Source organism: Peromyscus leucopus, chromosome 4 (genome assembly GCF_004664715.2).
Source record: "Peromyscus leucopus breed LL Stock chromosome 4, UCI_PerLeu_2.1, whole genome shotgun sequence".
NCBI lineage: Eukaryota > Metazoa > Chordata > Mammalia > Rodentia > Cricetidae > Peromyscus > Peromyscus leucopus.
Genome location: NC_051066.1, coordinates 122,208,403 through 122,228,133, shown reverse-complemented (window position 1 = coordinate 122,228,133; position 19,731 = coordinate 122,208,403). Strand labels below are relative to the sequence as shown.

General features: G+C 43.0%; 1 protein-coding gene across 1 annotated transcript in view; it reads right to left on the bottom strand.

Annotated features, from left to right (window-relative positions):
- The window catches only part of Cfap61 (cilia and flagella associated protein 61), a 297,138-nt gene that overhangs the window by 247,287 nt on the left and 30,120 nt on the right, over nt 1-19,731 (bottom strand). Inside the window, 2 exon segments of the mRNA XM_028881858.2 lie at nt 8,267-8,426; nt 17,070-17,202. Of these exon segments, the coding sequence (XP_028737691.1) occupies nt 8,267-8,426; nt 17,070-17,202 (293 nt within the window).

The window sequence follows — 19,731 nt, the reverse complement described above, 5'->3', positions numbered from 1 at the left end:
TAGGCATCTGTACTGGCCTGCCCTTAAGCTCCTGACAGGATATTCCTCAGCTGCAGCCACTAAGAGCACCCCCTGTGCCCGTTCGCTAAGTTACCTTATAAAAGGCGGTCCTTGCCCACCTCCCTGTCTCTTTCTCTTCCTGAGCTCTCATCCCCAGGGATCGGTCTCTGCCCCCTTCTCTTGCCCCCTTCGCTGCCCCCACCCTCACAAAACCTCCCACGTGGGTCCTGTTGAATGGTGTGACTCCTTCCCCACGTTTTTAGAACACAACAGCCACCAGTTAAAGATCTACAGGTAACTGAGGTCCAGGCTGCACACTCAAGGGCAGGAATGTTGCTGTGCTCTGTACACGAGAATCTCATTCACACCTGAAATCTGGGTGAAGAACCAAGTAAGAAAAATGCAACTGGGAACAGAGAGTGGAGCCTTAGGAAGACATGCTGAAAGACTCGAGGATATTTAATATACAAAGAAGTGTTAATGCTGTCTCTCATTTCTTGTTTGTTTGCTTTTTAGTTTTAGTTTTAGTTTTTTCTTTTAGCTCCAGGACATACAAAGTGAACTCAGTATTTCCTAGCCCAAAAGGGAAGAGAACCCGAGGAAAGCAGCAGAGGTAAATTCAAATGAAAAGAAATTAAATATGATAAACATTTCCTGATAGCAAGAGTGATATGTTTGATAATTTTGAAGGCAATGTTGCTTTTTTACATGGAGTGTTTCTGAAAAAAAAATATATATTATTTTGAATGGCCTTTTAACATCTTCTGGATGGCTTGGTTACAAGGAGCTATGCTAATTATCTTTTTCAAAGGTCACAATTCTGCTATATAAAATGAAATCCCTCCCTGCCAAGGAGCACATCAAATTCTACAAGGATTTTTGTAAGGTGGGCCCCGGGTGTGTAATGAGATTTACAAGTCTGAACCTTGCAGGGAGCTTATAAAACAGAGATCTGTGCTGCCTGGAACACACCGGCCTACATGATGAACAAAAGTTGTTTTATTTGGGCTTGTCTTTTTTTTTTTTAAGCCATTAAATTGGGTGATGCCAATACAGCTGTGGAAATGCAGGCTGTGCCCTATTTTGCCTTATGCATCATCAAGAAAATTGCCAGCTCAATTCTGATTCCAAAATCTTTATTGTGATGATGCAGCTAACAAAAGCCACAGCTTGATTTGCAAACACCACGAGGAGCCAGGGAAAAGGCCAACTGGAAGGGAACACAGCTTCTAGCTGAGCTTCAAGCCTTTCTACTGTCACCAAAGGAGAATATTCATTAACTGCCAGGCATCTGGAAGACCTTGATGTGGTTCTGCACATCTCCAGAGGCTTAACACTTAAGAGGCTCTTAGACCTCACTTGGTACTATCTCCCACATAAACAGAAAGCTCTCTCTCTCTCTCTCTCTCTCTCTCTCTCTCTCTCTCTCTCTCTCTCTCTCTCTCTCTCTTTCTGTAGTGTAGTACATATAACTATTTCTTTACAAATCTTCCAACATTCCAGGAACTCACCACTTCTAAAATAAGTACTCTATTAAATAAAAACAGTAAATAAACTTTTACTTGTTTTCTTTATATTAGTTCAAAATCTACATCCTTAGAACTCACCCCAGTCAACCCTACTGTAGATCCAAGGCTGCTTGGCACACAAAAAGCAAAATTTGCAAATGTATCATGGGTTATATATATGCAAACAGTATATTTATGGGGATAGGCACATGCAATACATGGGTGTGGACAGCTCTGGTGAGAGGTAAACTGTGTACAGCTAAGCTTTTTAGATTCCCTGGACATTTATAAGGCTGACATGATGGACAGTGGGCTCATCATAATGGTATAAAGAACTAGAGAAGGAAGCCTCCTGTATTATCTGAAGAACATTAAGTTTTACTATTTTTCTGCTTGGAAGGGTTGAGGCTGCTGTGAAGTCCCACTTTTCCCAAATGTGAGGGAATGCAAGACCTTGAGTCAGAGATTTATGAAGAGAGAACACAAGAAGAAGAAGACTGAGGAGGAGGGACAAGGAAGGAGCCAAGGAAATGTGTATTACCAATGACCACGGTGGACAGCTGGTACTCAGTCCTCCCCTCGTGTCATCTCAGAGTCCTCCACCTGAAGGGCAAGGGACCTGGGGTGTCTGCACCTCAATCCAGTCTGTTGTGTGGGAGATAAAGGCTTTCAAAGCCAGTGCAAAGAGACTGGGTCAACTGTGTGTCGATTCCCTCAGAAGCAGATCTGGAGTCAAAGATCGAAAGACAGTCATTTATGTGGGAGTCCTTAGGGACAGCAGAGGTCAGAGGGCAGAGACTGGATTCCAGGAATGATCAGTACATGCGGTAGTCATTCCCTAGCTCTTCTAGCTTGCAACCTGACAGGACAGCTGTCTTCCATAGCTCTAGACAGGCCTGAAGATACAGGGGTGAAGGTTCCAGCATGAGAAAGTTGTCTTCAAACATATGCAGAGGATATGGGTTGGTCCTGGTAAATCACTAAGGAAATCTCTCATTAAACAGCTCACTGACATGAAAAACCCTGATTCTGTTTTTAGTGAAACGTACCTGTCATGGAAGTATTCAATCTACATCTACTCTAGGTCTCTTTTTTTGCCTGAGAAATGTTTATGCCCTGGGTATATAAAATATATAAGTTAATTAAACATTTACCAATAATTAATCATAAAAAATCATTTGAAACCAGTTCTTGGGTAAACATGTCATTTTACCATTTTGGAGCATGGGTGTATGCACTTTGATGTGTTCATGAATGTACACAGGCGCTGTGGATGCTAGAGGAAGATGTTGGATGTCTTTCCCAATTCTTCTTCATCGTTGTTTTTTCTTATTGAGACAGGGTCTCTCACTGTACCTGGAGCTCCTCACTGATTCAGCTGGACTGGCTGGCCAGCCACCGCTAGGGACTATCCTGTCTCTGCCTCCTCAGCACTGGGATTACAGGAGCATGCTACCATGCCAGGCTTTTAAAGGTGCTGGGATCAAATTCAGGTCCTCATGCTTCTGTGGCAAGACTTTACTGATAGAGCCATTCTCTAGTCCACGTTAATATTTATTAAGAGAAAAGCAAACTTGCATACTAATTAGATACATGTGATTTACTTTTAGATTAAGAATTAGGTCTTGGCAAAATATTTAACTCTGAAGCAGTAGAACATGCCCAACATTTTCAGAGGTGACTCATGTTTTGGTTGCACTAACATTTTGGTTGTACAATTAAAAGGTGAGAATGCTGCTTCCCATAAGTGTGGAATACAAAATGGCAGCAGTATGCCTGGGACAATTTTATAAATTGTTGGAAATTGTATGTTAGTCTCAAGCCAAAATTCATTTTGTGATTTTGCGCGTGGTGTATATACTTGTTAGTACTGGGTACCTGCACATGTGGTGGTGGTAGGGGTAGCCAGAGGTTGACATCTGCTACCTTCCTTGATCACTCTCCACCTTTACTCTTTTGAAACAAGGTCTCTCTATGAATGAACCTAAAGCTCATTGATTTGTCTAGATTTTTCTGGCCAATGAGCTTCAGAGATCTGTCTACCTCTACCCCATCCAACTCTGGAGTTACAGGAATCGTTTAATGATTTTTTGTTTAATTAAATTCAAGCCAGCAACTCAAACAGCAATTTTTAAAACCAAATGTTTGAACATAATCCAACCAAAGATATATTAATTTGATACTTACAGACTGAAGAATCTTGATAGAAAAATATTAAAAGCTTAAAAATATTAAAATCCCCACTCTGTAGGAGAGGAGAATTTTGTATGTAAAGTAAAAACACTGCAATTCATAACCTCTCGGGAAACATTCCTTAGCATGAAATGATGTGACAGATTGAGCACTGTAAACAGTCAGTACATGCTGTGTGTTCAGAACCAAGGCTACAGTGAAGTCACATGATATGACACAGGTAAGCATCACCAGAAACACCTTGGATTCATTGCACAATTGATTCTGAATTGATTTTTGGCTACTAAAAAAACTTTTATTGTTGCCAAATTTTTCGTAACCCCTACACTCAGACCCCACTGGGGTTGTGACTCACAGTTAAAGAAGCTGTAACTAAAGAAACAGGTGGAGTTGGGCTGAGAGTGTAGCTCAGTGGTAGACTGGCATGTATAAGACCATGAGCACCCAGCCCCCTAAATAAAAAGAAAGTCACCTCACCCAGATTGTCACTTTGTACAGATGCACAGAGGCTAGATAAGAGGCTGGACTGGGCTTTAGAGACAGTTCCTGATGAAATTTATAAACCTTGGACAAACTTGGGCAGAGATGAAATAGAGAGAGTGTCATCTGCCCTAACTCTCTAGCATCAAGCTATGAGGATACAATGAGGTAAGGCATATGAACATCCTTTAAAATGAAAAAAATCACTGTCCTTCATAGTTTTTACTGCCAACTTGACATAACCTAGAGTCACCTGGGAAGAGGGGACCTCAACTGAGTAACTGCCCAGATCAGACTGGACGGTGGCCATGTTTGTAAGAGATTGTCTTGATGGATGATTGATATGGGAGGGGCCAGCCCACTATGCGGGGCACCATCCCTAGGCAAGTGAGTCCTGGCTATATAAGAAAGCTAGCTGAGCATCAGCTAGAGAGCAAGCTGGTAAGCAGCATTCCTTCATGGTTTCTGCTTCAGTTCCTTCCTGCCTTGGGCTCCTGCCCTGACCTCCCTCAGTACTGGATCATGACCTGGAAGTGTAAGTCAAATCAACCCTTTCCTTCCCAACTTGCTTTTGGTTAGAGTGCTTTATCACAGCATCAGAAGAGTAAGTAGAACAATCAGCAAACAAAATACAAAATAGAAATTATAATAAAATACAAACTACAATGATGTGTGCTCATTTAAAACACAAATTTCAGTTCATATTTTCAAGAAATTCTATTTCCTTGAACTGGAGGCTTCCATCAGAGTAACAAAAAACAAACAGGTCACAGCTCATTTTCAGTCTTCTCTGGAGCTTCTTCTGTTGATGTGATGAAAAGACGGCTGTGGAATTTGTTGATGACTCTGCTTGGCTATAATGAGCTGCTGAGGACCTATGACTCCATCCCTGAGTTATCTCAAGTCTACAATGGAAGCTCCCTGGTAACAATTTCATAAAGAATCATCTTTGTGTCAGTGAACAGAAAACCAATTTTCAAAAATAAACACCCTGTGATGGGTGACGAGTCTCCCTGCTTCCTTTGCTTGCCACCCTGTCCTAGAGCAAATGAGTTTAAGAAATAAGTTGAGGGGGGTAATGAGAAGCCAGCTGCCTGCCTTTCCATCTCCGTAGAATTTTGCCAGCTAGAGACATAATAGTGTGTAGTTTCAGGCCCACAGTTCTGCTTAACGTTGACTCTCCTCGTCCTCCTCGTCCTCCTCCTCTTCAATAAAACTTCTGAGACAGGAATCTTTCATTCGTTCTATATAAGGAACTGCAGTAGTGTCAGGAGGACTCAGCCTCAGGAGGAGTCTATAGACTTCCAATCTAGTTTTTGGTTTTTTTGTTGTTGTTGTTGCTGTTGTTTTGTTTTGTTTCTGTTTTTGTCTTTTTAAAAGAATGATAGCACAGAAAACAGAAAAAAAAAAAACTTTAAAATTTACATACTTGCCACTGAACGAAGTGCATCACAATTCTAATATTTACTCTTCCTAACCATCCCCTGGGTTAGGTATTATTTTTATCTCCCCTTTATACATGAGAACACTGAGCCACAGCAAGGCTCCTGTTTGGTGCCACCTTCAAAGAAGAATTCGAGCCCTGGAAAGCAACTGTGACAACTTCTAGTTTAGGGTTATCTCATGGTATTTAAATGTTCCTCCAGAACATTCTTTCCCTGAGAGCCTGAGCAAGCCACTGCTTGCCATGAAACAGCAATACCCTCAAGTCTCACTTTCAGGAAGGGTGCCGTCATTGGTACAAGAGGGAAGAGCCTTTCCATGAGGGCTTCACGGTTCTGTGTGATGAGTACATACAGTCAGAACCAGTCTGTGCACCATTGTATCTAGTGTTTGGTTTTCCCACTGAAGATACAAGGTTGGCTAAAACGACACCTATAATTGACTGGAATACCAAGTCCTGTGCACCAGCCATATTGCTCCTCTTCCTGTTTTTGAACAACCTTACTAAAAGAGAAAGCATGTTAGAGAAAGAAGTGAAATTTAAAAAAAAAAATCCTGATTTTTCCCCTGAAGAGTAAGTGTACATCCAGTCATAAAAAAATAATGGCCACTAACTACTTTCAACATTTACCAAATTCATTCATGACATGGACATCAAGTAAAGTGTTTCAAATGTCATATCTCAGTAAATATTCACAACTCCTGTCTGATGGAGATTTTCCTCACCCTACACATGGGAATCCAGATAAGAGAAGTGAATTTGCTGTGGATATCGCTCTGTATAAATAGCCAGTAGCCAGGCAAAAAGTATAGGCGGGACAAGCAGAAAGGAGAATTCTGGGAACAGGAAGGCTGAGTCAGGAGACCTGCCAGCCACTGCCATGACAAACAAGATGTAAGGTACCAGTAAACCACGAGCCACATGGCAACTTATAGATTAATAGAAATGGGTTAATTTAAGATAAAAGAAGTAGATAACAAGAAGCCTGCCATGGACATACAGTTTATAAGTAATATAAGCATTTGTGTGTTTATTTTATAAATGGGCTGTCAGACTGCTGGGGCTTGGTGGGACCTGGAGAGAAAACTCTCCAGCTACATGAATTGACATACCTAAGCTCACTTGCCTATTTGCCTTAAGAACCTACTTAACCATGAAGCTACTGTGGTGCTTAATAACCAAACTTTGAGACTACCTCATCTTACATCATGAAATAATGACACAGACAATATTCAAAATTCATCTTATGGCTCAGGGTTAAGGGCTTGTACTGCTCCTGCAGAGGACCTGAATTCAGTTCCTATAAACACACATTTGCATGTACACATACACACACACACACACACACACACACACACACACACACACACACACTCAGGATATACCCATACAGACATACATACTGTTGGTTGTTTTCTTACTCTTTGTCTCTTTGGGGGCCCACCACCCAGCTCCCAAAGAAATCACACATGGAGGCTTATTCTTAATTATGAATGCCCGGCCATAGCTTAGCTTGTTTCTTGCCAGCTTTTCTTCACTTTAAATTGGCCTGTCTGTCTTTTGCCTCTGGGCTTTTACCTTTCTCTACTTTTGTACACCTTTCTTTCTTACTCTGTTGCTGGTTGTGTAGCTGGGCAGCTGGCCCCTGATGTCCTCCTCCTTCTCTCACTCCTAGATCTCGTCTCCAAGATTTCTCCTATTAATTCCTTCTGCCTGCCAGCCCCACCAATCCTTTCTCCTACCTCACTATTGGCCATTCGGCTCTTTATTAGACCATCAAGTGTTCTAGACAGGCAAAATGACACAGCTTCACAGAATTAAACAAATGCAACATAAGCAAAAGTAACACACCTTAAAATACTATTTCCCAATACATACACACACACAAATAAAAAATTGAAAATTCATGTTATTTCATATAGCTAGGAATCAACTTGCAATAGGCGCATACTATAGAGAGTTTGCCAAAGACATACACACAGAAGTACTGATTGTAAAAATCAAAGTTTAAAGTATACGGAGCCTTCAAAATTAATTGCTTTTTAAATATTTAAACATTTTAAGCACTGGAAATTGGATCAGTGCTTAACTAGGAAACCTAGTCCACACTAGATCAATGATCTGCCACTAAGATATTTCACTAGTCCATTGAATTCTTGAAGTTATTTATTAAATTCTGCTCTCTCTCTCTCTCTCTCTCTCTCTCTCTCTCTCTCTCTCTCTCTCTCTCTCTCAGTGTGTAGTGTGTGTGTGTGTGGTGTGTGTGTGTGTGTGTGAGAGAGAGAGAGAGAGAGAGAGAGAGAGAGAGACTCAAGTGGCACTGGGGATGTATGTAGCTCAGAGATAGAGCTCTTACCCAACTTGCATAAAGCTCTGAACCCGATCCTCAGTAACGAAAACAAAAATCTCACCAACCATTCTGCAAGCGAACGTCCTGGATTTGGGAACCTTTAGCTTTAATTAAACCATGTCTAGCTGTACAGATTTGTTCCTGGACCCACAGATTTCACAAACATGTCACTAACCGTGTGGATTTACTCCATAAACAGAACTGGAAGAGACTTAAGATGCCCTTTCAGCAAACAGCTGTGTGTAAGACATGGACTGAACTTTCTGGTATGTCCTGGGAGAGTCACTGTACCTTGGCTTCCTTGAATACTTGATTCCTTTGATGGTTCCAAAAGATCATCAGGATGTGGGACACAGAATCCATGGAAAGGGCCCAAGTCGAAGCATTCGTGCAGCAGGGTCAAGTTCACACTGGAGCACACACTCATGAACCCAACAGCCTTGCCTTCCACCTGGAACGGCAGAATACAGTCATCTATCAGACTTAAGGCGGTGGTTGCTGTGGATCTGCCACGAGCTCTTGGCATGTGGCCCACGGGTAGCTTGGGGGACACTCTGAGTGATTTAAGGGTGGAAGGGTCTTCAAGTAGCTCTTGCATCTGGTACAATGCATAGAACATGCTCAACGGCATAACCAACAAGTGACCACTGTGGACGCTCATCACAGTTGGGAAGGAACTTAGGCGAGTTGCCAGGGTGTTCTTGAGGAGACACTGGAATGCTACACCTGACCTCTTCCTGGCCATTCCCTCACCTTGCCTATCCCACTCCCGCTGCCAGCTAGTGGGGTAGATTTTGGTCTTTGAGAGAGAGAGAGAGAGAGAGAGAGAGAGAGAGAGAGAGAGAGATGGGGGCAGGGGTGTGTTTGCTTTTCTTTTTATTCATCCATAAGCACCGACCTCCTAACACTTTTCTCCACCCTGTCCTTCCCCACACATCATGCACAGCTCTTAGTAAAGCAGGTTGCTCCTGACCCATCTGATAAACCCCAACTTAGAGAACAGTTACGATTCAGGGCTCCTTAATATGGAGAAACTCTTCTATATCTCTTGAATGCACTTATTTATTACTTGATTGGTTGTGGAGGAGGAGAAGTGAAGAAAGGTTGTTTGGAGGGAAACAGCTCAGTGAAGTCTGGACCGATCTACAAACAAACAACCCTCCGCACACTAAGACAATGGGTACTGAAGCTCTTGAAACGGTGGCCATGATTTTAATCTATGATTTTTTTTTTTCATTTTTCATTTTTTGATGAGGAACACAGACTCCTAGGAAGCTGAGTGAGTGACTAAGTGACACAGTCTTTATTCAGGAAGTGGACCCACTAGTACTGTACAGCACCCTTTCCCAAGAAGGAGTATCTCCACACAAATGGACGATGCTTCAACATCCTACAACAGAGAGGCAAGTGGCAGGGATGTTTGCTGATACAGGAAAATACAGCAAACTATTTCTCTGAAAGCTTTGTGTGCTTGAAAAGCAAATGTGAGATGCCCTTTATTTTTAAGGAGTCTCTTTTAGAATGAATTTTCCTTGCATATTCCTTTCTTCACAGGACCCCTCCCCAAATGATACTTGCTATAAAAGGCTGATTTACACAGCTGTTTTATAAAGCCATTGACACTTTAATGAAAGTCCAAAATAAACATTTTAATTTTTTTTCCCAAATAACAAGTAATTGTTTGTCTTGTTTGCGCTCCCAAACAAAGGCTGTGTAGCTGCAGTTGTCTGGCTTCTCTATAATTTCAGGCCCAAGACTCAGCAGACGCTGATTAACCAATCCATCTACCATATGTGCAGAAAGAGACGGCCAGCCTCACTCCCGGCAGGGAAAATTGGCATCCATCTTGGTTCACATGGAGATGTCCTTCTAATCTACAGCCGTGCTGGCGCAGCGAAACTTCCATGGCCTGAAATACCTTTTGCTGGCTTCATGGCGAGCTGCATGTGCATGATAAGAATGTATTATTTATAAGACCGCTGTTAGTAATGAGCTATTACACTAATGGCTCATTGTGTTTGGTATTTGATTTCAAATGGCATGGATCACACATTCTGATGAAAATGAGAAAAACATGTTTTGCCATTAGGAACAAAGATTTAGCATTCTCCAATTCCACAACCTGTTATATTCCCATCACTCGGCTAGGATTGTAACAACTTACAAAAGCCCACAATCAGAGACAGCAGCAGAGCAAGGATGGGTGGTGGACATGTCTGCTCTGTTCTTTGGGCTTCTTTCAAATGACAGCCTTGAGATAGGCTGTTCTGAAATATCAGTTTGTAGAACTAGCCATGGGTATGTTGGTGTGCAGGTCAGTAGTACAGTGCAAAGGCATTGGCTGCTGTTATTGTTCAGTGGACAGAGATGGTTCCTGCCGTCAAGTCTTCTCACACTGGCAGACAACACTGGAGGTTTTGCTCTTCTTGTCCATCCTGTGAGAGTCTACATGACGACACAGATAAGGTTTAGGTCACTGGAAAACCATCTGGAAGCATGCCTTGTCTTCCCAAACGGGTCTAACTCACAGACACATGTGGGCTTGAAGATTCATAGCTCCACCCCAAAGCCCCACCGTCAGGCATCCCTTTTGGGTGACAGTATTTCATAATGAGGGCTTTTGTCCTCGCTGTGACCGTTACTGGCTTTGATCCCCTTCTCTTGATGCCAAGTGTATGGCTAACCTGGCAGGCTCTCTCCCGCCTGCAGGTCAGTGGGGCTTTCTCGGACCACTGCTGCCCGTGTCCTGGACGATGCCAAAACAGACACTCTGCCCATCTGTCTCTAGGAGCTGCCTTGGCCTCCAACTGCCCTTCCTTGAAATCTCAGCTTGGAGTAAACACCAGATGTCAAGGTACAGTTATGACAAGGAACCTGCAGCAAAGTCACAGCTCAAAGCTCCTCCAAAGTAGCAAACAGGACAAAGGAAGTCAACGATTCTTTCACAAGTCAATGGCTTTTCTCCTAACTCACGCCAAGCTCTCAAACGCTCTACATGCATAACCGGAAGCTGTCCTGCACTGGGCTGGAAAGAGGCACACTTGATGCGCTTTGTCCTGTTACCTCTGGTCACGGGTGGCTGCCCCATGCATGAGATGTTGGCGAATGCAGATTCAGTGCTGGGAAGAAATGCCCGGATGTTTAGTGCTTGCCAATGGTAAGATACTGTCATCATGGTAGTTTCAAGTTGCCAACTGATGTCATCCAACAGGGAGTCAAGAAGTAAGGAAGAGATATATGATGGCATGCTATTAAATACTATGTTCACTGGATAAGACCACAGACAAAATCCCCAAGAGCTACTTAATATTGAAAGAAATAAATTACACCCTTTAAACATTATTTACTATACTCTCTTACACTGTAAGTGTATACAAGTGGCCTTTTTTGTTTTTTGAAGACAAGGTCATTATGTAGTCTAGACTGGCCTTGAACTGGCTATTTAGCTGTGGGTGACCTTGAACTTTTGATCCTGCTGTCTTTGCCTTCCAAGTGCTAGGATTATAGGTGTGTGCCACCTGGGTTTATATGGCAAGAACTCCACCCACTGAGCTACATCCTCAGCCTATACAAGTTTTAATGACAGCTATGTTCCGCAAATAGCTTACAAAGTTCCTGAGAATTTAACAACTAGCTCTTTCAAGCTAGACCAGATCGCCTCCAACATACCTCTACCCAGAGTAGGAACATGTCCAGGGTGACAGGTAGGAGGTGGTGGTAGGAGGGTAGGACCAGTATTTAGTTTGAACCCAGAAAAGCTTCAGACACAAGATGTGGCACCACTCACAGTGATCTCCCCGGCTCCTGTTCCCAGGCCCTGCCTCTACCCTTGCCCTTGATTAAGATCTTCTGATTGCTAAGGTAGCACAGTCTTTGGAGGAGATTAGGCTAGACCCCTTCACCTCCTGGGGACACCAACCCCACAGGGTGGGCACTGCCATTTCCAACCTCTGGCTTTCTTTGCCTCGATGTTCACATGGAAAGTGAAATAAATAGACCAAGAAAAAAAAAACAGGACAGAGATCACCACAGCTGCGGTAGATCACTTCCTCAAGGGATTTGGGGTGGCACCACCACCCTAAATAAAACCAGAAAACTAAAAGACTTCTTCAAACAAAGGCTGGATTAAATAGGACAGAGACTGGGCAGGAAGATCAGAAGTCCTCACTCAGGCTCTGCATTGCCTGTGGTTTTCAGTGGTTGTGTGTAGCTAGAGTTTTCCTGCCTGGCCCACAGTCAGGACAAATCTTTGTCACCCGCCAGTCCCACAGCCACTCAAACCCAACCAAGTAAACACAGAGACTTGCATTGCTTACAAACTGTATGGCCGTGGCAGGCTTTTTGCTAACTGTTCTTATATCTTAAATTAACCCATTTCAACAAATCTATACCTTGCCATGTGGCTCGTGGCTTACTGGCATCTTTACATGCTGCTTGTCCTGGCGGTGGCTGGCAGTGACTCCTTCTGCCTTCCTGTTCTTTCTTTTCTCCTCTCTGTTAGTCCCGCCTATACTTCCTGCCTAGCCACTGGCCAATCAGTGTTTTATTTATTGACCAATCAGAGCAACACATTTGCCATACAGAACATCCCACAGCAGTTGTGGAAAAGCCCCCTTTTTCAAAATGGTGCTGCCTAGGCCCAAATGCTTTCTGGGCCTTCCATTTCTCGTTAGCCTAGAGCTGAAGGCTGACTGAGAACAGGTGAAAGCAAGTCTTTGAGGGACAGGTCAAAAATCCAAATCTGAACAAGTAAATAAATTAGAATCTTTTCAGTGTAATTTCTCATATTCTATTTTGTAGGGCCAGCTCCCATCTTCAGAAATGCATATCCATATTTATCTCAATTTGTCCCACCCTTCACCAGAGTATTCACCACTGAGCGGGAGAAGAGAGCCATCAACCAGACCACACCCCCATGGAGAGCTTTAAACACGCCCTGGCTACTCCAGCAAAATGGCCAAGTTCAGGTAAAAGAAACTTCCCAATGCCCTTTCCACTCCTCCCCACTCAGAAACCTAAAAGAAGGGATCCTCAAACTCCACCATGGACTGGAACTCCCTTTAGAGCCCCCACCATGCTGCCATCGGTCTCTGTCTATGACATTAATAATTCTTCTAATAAATCTCATTACAAAGGACAATCCACCTCTGTATGTCCTTGAATCCCAAACCAAAACTTTCATTACTACACTATTTATTATTATTATTATTATTACTATTTTTATTATTATTATTATCATCAATGTTGCTAATGTTGCTATGGCTACCACCATCCTATTAGGAGTAAAATGATCTCACTGGTGCTTTTCTTGTTCTGTTTTGTTTTTGAAATAGAGTAGCCTAGATTGGTTTTGTACTTGAGATCCTCCTGCCTCATTCTTCTGAGTACAGGATTCCAGATGTGCACCCACACAGCTGGCTTACCTTTCCAAATGACTGATGAAGCTGACATCTTTTGATACCAATGACTTCTTTTTGTGAGCCACTGACAATTTCTGTATCCTTTTGGGGGATGGGGTGGGAGTGTCAATCAAATCCTGTGCCCACATCTATTTTGGAGCATTTGACTCTATTTATTATTGTAAGAATTATGATGCTGACGTGAAGTTGGCACAGAGTCTGAATGTCCTTCCAGAAGAGTCTCATAGTCACCAACTCTGTGAGGCCTGATGTGGAAGCGAGCCTCAAACTGTTCATCTTATTTACAGAGAATGTTTGCTCTAAAGTTTCAAGAAAATATTCTTTAAGAGAACTCATAGTTTCAGCAAATGAGAAATGAGTGTATAAAGAATGAATCCCTAAAAATATTACCACAGAAACAAAACTGCAAATTCCAGTCTTTGAGTGTTTTTCAATCATCTGGCATAGAAATCTCTTTTTAAAATGGAAGTCAAATATCCATTTGCAAAGAAAACATGATTATGATTCTGTTAATGAACGGAATGGCTCTATTCAAATCATGTTTGTTAATTGTTATTTTTAAATTTTTTTTTTTTTTTTTTTTTTTTTTTTTTTTTTCGAGACAGGTTTCTTGTGTAGTTTCGCTTTTTAGATCACTTGGTGCCAGGTGGCTCGAACTCACAGAGATGCCTGCTCTGCTCCATGTGTTGTTAATTGTTAATTTTAAAGAGGTTTTAAATTTTTTATTTACTATAATGTATGTATGTTCATGGGTGGGTGTGTACATGTGTGTGCATGTGTGTGCGTGTGCATGTGTGTGTGTGTGTGTGTGTGTGTGTGTGTGTGTGTGTGTGTGTGTATGTGTATTGGAACACATTTGCCAAGATGCACATGCAGAGGTCAAAGAACAGCTGTGTGGAGCTGGTTCTCTCCTTCTGCCTTTTCATAGACACCCAGGATGAAACTCAGGTCCCTGGACTTACTGGCAAGTACTCTTATCTCCATGCCCTCTCACCAGCCCATGTTTGCTATATCATGTGCAGAAGACACGCCCTAAAATCCATTCAGGCTCTTCCCTATCATTTCTCTTCCCTGGCAAACCAGCTCTCACTAGGGAAGTTGAGCTGTGCAGTTATAGTTGATACAAGACCTACTCTAGGTGCGGGTGACACTACACCAGGACCAATGGGAAGGTTTTCCAGTTTCTCAATATAAAATGCAAGTCCTTTGAGCAACAATATCACCCTCTCCCCAGCCCCGACTTGCTGTGGGATGATCTGTATGTCAATTTACTCTGATTGGTCAATAAATAAAACACTGATTGGCCAGTGGCTAGGCAGGAAGTATAGGTAGGACTAACAGAGAAGAGAATTAAGGGAACAGGAAGGAAAAGGGAGACACTGCTAGCTGCCGCCATGACAAGCAGCATGTGGAAATGCCAGTAAACCACAAGCCACATGGCAAGGTATAGATTTATGGAAATGGATTAATTTAAGCTATAAGAACAGTTAGCAAGAAGCCTGCCACGACCATACAGTTTGTAAGCAATATAAGTCTCTGTGTTTACTTGGTTGGGTCTGAGTGGCTATGGGGCTGGTGGGTGACAGATTTGTCCTGACTGTGGGCAAGGCAAGAAATCTCTAACAATCACCAACTCCCACCTCCCTCCCCCTGCTAGAACTACTAAGTCAGAAATGCCTGTGTAAGGCGCAATCCCCTGGGCTTCCTTAGCCCGAGAATGACTCCCTAGCCAGCTCAAGTGTGAAGACTATCACTTCCAGACACTTTCCTCAGATTGCCATGTGCATGTATGAAATGACCCCACTCCTGTGGCCCAATGCTGTCATCATACACTCCTTGTAGCCTCCATCCTTAGTTTATTCTCTGTTGCTGGGATAAAACAGTGACCAAAAGCAACTTGGGGAGGAAAGAGAAGAAATAATTGACAGGTTACAGCTCATCATGGAGTAAAGCTGAGGCAGGAACTGAAGCAGAGACCATGGAGAAATGGTGCTTACTGGTACATCCTCCTCACCTTGCTTTTTAGAGAACCCAGGACCACCTGTCCAGGCGTGGGACCACCACAGTCGGTTGGGCCTTCTCACATCAATCACCAATCAAGAAAATGCCCCAACAGACACATCCATGGGCCAATCAGATGGATGCAACTCCTCAATTAGTTCCTTCTTCCCAAGTGGCTCCAGTTTATGTCCAGTTGACAAAAACCAAACCAAAATAGTCTCTAATATACCAAAGTCCCAATTACAGTCAGTTTCTCCCTGCCACCAAGCAGACCCCATGAGTATCCAACTCCAGCAATTTCAACTCTTAAGAACCTTGAAGCTTCACGTGCAGTGGCACAAATCAGAAGGGGGTTCTGCTATGTTTCAGGAAGGCATGTTTGGGCAGATTCGACACCATGTACATCCCTCTATGCAGTTAGTCCCAGCCACCTGAATCCCACCAGGCAGTTCAGGGAGGGCTTTCCCCTGGTCGGCAGGTAGCCGAAGGGTGCAGGTAAGGGAGGTGTGCCCTTGATGAATGTCTCCATAGGTGAGTAGAGAATGAGGAGGGGATCATGGGGGTGCTGACACCAGCTACCTGGGACCCAGTTGGGCTGATCACATTAAGGCTAGCCGGTTTATCACCACCCTCTTCTGTCTCTTGAAAAAAATGTAGTCTTTGAGGTTTCCCAAAGGCTCTCTCTTTTTGTCCCCAAATACCAGGACTATTCTCATTTACTTAGAAAAGCTAGAAACTCCAATTGTTATATACATGTTCCTAATTTTTACACTTCCCACTAATTCAACTAAATTTAATCATATATAACATGGATCAAATCATGAGAAAACATTGAACAAGTACAAATTGAGAGACACGCTACAAAATAACTGGCCTGTATTGGTTGAAAATATTGCTTTTGAAAAAAATAATGAAGGGTTAGGGAGCTATTTCTAATTTTAAAAGACTGAAGAGACAGGACACTATAATAAATGGCCTGCACTTCCTTTTCCATAAAGGACACTGTTGTGACTATCAATAAAATCTAATTAAGGTCTACATATGGGAAAGTGGGATTGCAAGACTTTGATCATCATACTGTAGTTACAAGATATGTGGGGAAATATTCTAGTTTTTAGGAAATGGACGTAAGTGGGGCATTATACCTGCAACTTACTTTCACATGATTCCAGAAAAATCTATAGACAGGTGGATGGATGGAGACAGAAAGAGAAGAAGGAAAGAGAGAGAGATGATAGATAGATAGATAGATAGATAGATAGATAGATAGATAGATGCATACATACATACATACATAGAGATCGCAATCAAGAGAATAAAATAAATAAGGGAAAATTCTGATATCTAAGGAATTTGTACCTCTAAGTTTAAGTTTCTATAAGTGTAAAATTGTATCAAAACAATTTCAAAAAAGTCAAATATAATCACTTTCCACGTCAAACGAAATCTTCCTGGCAGCAGAACATCATGGGGTGTTCAGAAATCTCCTATATTCACCCCTGTGGGATCATCTTATCATTTCTCCCACTCTCTGGTCCCTATTTCTAAAGACAGCAGCCTGGGAAGGGTACAGAAGCTGGCCTGGCATCACCTAGAAGGGCATGCAGGAGGGAAGGGCATGTCAGCTCCAGGGGTGCTCAGCAGCATGGTCCCCGGGAGGATCAGTCACCAACCTCACACACCACAGCATGATTCTCTTCATCTTGGGCCTCTATTAGTTCAGCCAGGAAGTATTCACCATAGATTTCTCTCAGAGTGTTGTCATAGTGCATAAATATTGGCATGAGATCGTCATGGTCTTCTACCCTGTGGAATAGACAGCCTTTAGTTTAGCGTTTGTTCCACCCATTGCTTTCCTTCACCTACTGTGTTCCGTCCCTGCTCTAAGTGTCAGGGATGCAGCAACACGCTTGTGAAACGGATTGATACCATCATAAGCAAACTGTGATACACTTCAATAACGTCAAATGTTTCCAATGACACCACGGCTCTTGAGATGAAGAGTGACAATGATAACCAGGGGAGGGAGGGGGTCACGTGGGCAGAGGGGTCAGCACTGCTGGAGAACGGGAGGTATGGCAGCACTGGTCGGGAACCAAAGGACAGTTGAGGACAGTACTTTCCAAATGTGTTCTAAGGATCAGCACTTCTACATATGACATTATCCCACAATCCCTCTCCTCCTTTAAAATTTTTTAAACAGTGTGTGTTGTGTGTGCGTGTGCACGCACATGCACATGCATACGTGTGCACGTGCACGCGTGTGCCTTAAACTGCAGAACCACCTTGTTGTCCCGACTTACCCTTATGTGTCTCTATTCTGAGCCCTTGCTATGGAGGGAGAAGCGCTATGAAGCTAATGAAGCCCTGTTCACCATTCTGGGGACAGTCCCCTTGACTCCCATTCTCGGGACACTTTACAACGTTCCTGACACCTATTCAAGGAAGCAGGAACTAGGTTTACTATTGCATGCTGATGATGGCTCTTGGATTCCATTCCTTTCATTTCAGTATACTTTCGAGAACATTCAGTGTTGTATTTTACCTGTCTAAGAACTTCTAATACTGTGTTCCTGATACTACAAAGATAGTCCATCTACTAGCCCCATCTACTTAGGGATCCATATGTGTATAAGGCTCAAGGCTTTTCCATCTTCTCAGTTGCTGTGCTTCTCACAGCAATCCCGGAAGGCACTGTTCAGAGGCTCCCAGGGATTAGGAGAAGGCGTGCCTGAGATGCAGAGCTGCAGCAGAGCCTCGAGATGAGCTCAGGCCTATTGACAAAGGCCTTACCTTCACCAGACCTGAAGCTCACAGTGCCCTTCAAACTGGCATTCTTTATGGCACTCTTTGAAATCCGGTAGCAGGATGCAAAAACAGTTGAGAGAACTGTCCTTGGCTCGGTGACCAAAGTTCATCATCCAACTAGATGGGTCACAACTCCTCCCATGTAACCCCGCTGTAACAACCCCCCAGTCTGTCATAGACGACTTCCCCAAATTAAATGTTTTCAACTAAATGATCTTTTGGAGTCTAGAGGAAATCTCCACCGGCTACAAGGATGAAACTTTTGCCTCTGGAGACACAGGCTCAACCGCTGCTGGAATAATGTCAGGGCTAGTATTAGCCTCAAAGAGAACACACTAGAAGATAAAACGGGGTGGTGGAGATGATAGAAGTAACTGCACTTCAGATGCTGCCCTTGACACTTGCCCATGTACTTCCATGTGTATACGATCACTTTAAGAATTATCAGTGGTCATCTGTGGCCAGGTGTAGTGAAGTTCCACCATAAATCCATCAAAGGCTTGTTAGGTATTCTTTTGAAAAGACTAGAAGGAAAACAAAAATACAGCATAGTGTCCAAAGCCTGAGCTGAAAAGCCAGCCCACCTTGGTCTGGACCCTGTATCTGCCACTTGTGACTGCCAAAGATGAAACAGTCTATCTCTGAACTACATCTACTATGCCATGTCACGATACATGTATAATCATAAATCAGACTACAATTATTACTTAAGTGGGAAGAACCAGTAAGAACTGGAGAACATCCATAATCAGCAGGCAGAGCAGAGGTTTTTTTTTATTCCAGAAGGCTGAATCACCACCCTGACATCCCATTGGCAGGTACAACCAATGCTGTTCCATCCACCATCAGTAATCTTACAGTTCTGCCTTCCTCAACTCAATTATTTACCTGAAAACATTTATGAGCTCTCTGCTGTTTCTGGATGGGTACAAGGGCCCTTGTCTCCTCATGTCAACCTTATCCCAACCATATGTGAACTGATATATATATTGTTCATAGAATGCATCTTGCCTCTGTTTCTACTCAGCACTCCGATCCAATTGCCTATTCCTAATTCCAGCATCTTTCAAGGCTACCTCCACCATCTGCCCTCCATTAACACTTTCTAGCCTCTCTTCCAAAAAAAACTCAACATTGGGATCATCACTAGATATACGGTGTCTATTTATGGTATTGATTTATTTCGAGCAAGATGTGGCATCTTAATAACCAAGTAATAGATTCTGGGGGACACAGAAGTTCTGAAACAGCTCTGAATTGTGGTGCAGCAGTGAGAGGCAATAAGGACCAGGGCCCTCACTGACAGCTCTGAGGGGAAGTGACTACTACTTCATCCCAAGGGTGCCTCTGGAAATCTGGACACAGTACAACACTGGCCACTCCATAACCCTCTACATAGCCTTCTGCCACTCCCTACTGAGAAGCCTGCAAAGGTACTTCACCAACAAGACTTAGTGTTCTCATTTCCAAAAGGAGTGGGGTGTGAATACTGGGAACACGCAGTGAGGTGGCACAAACATGTGCTTT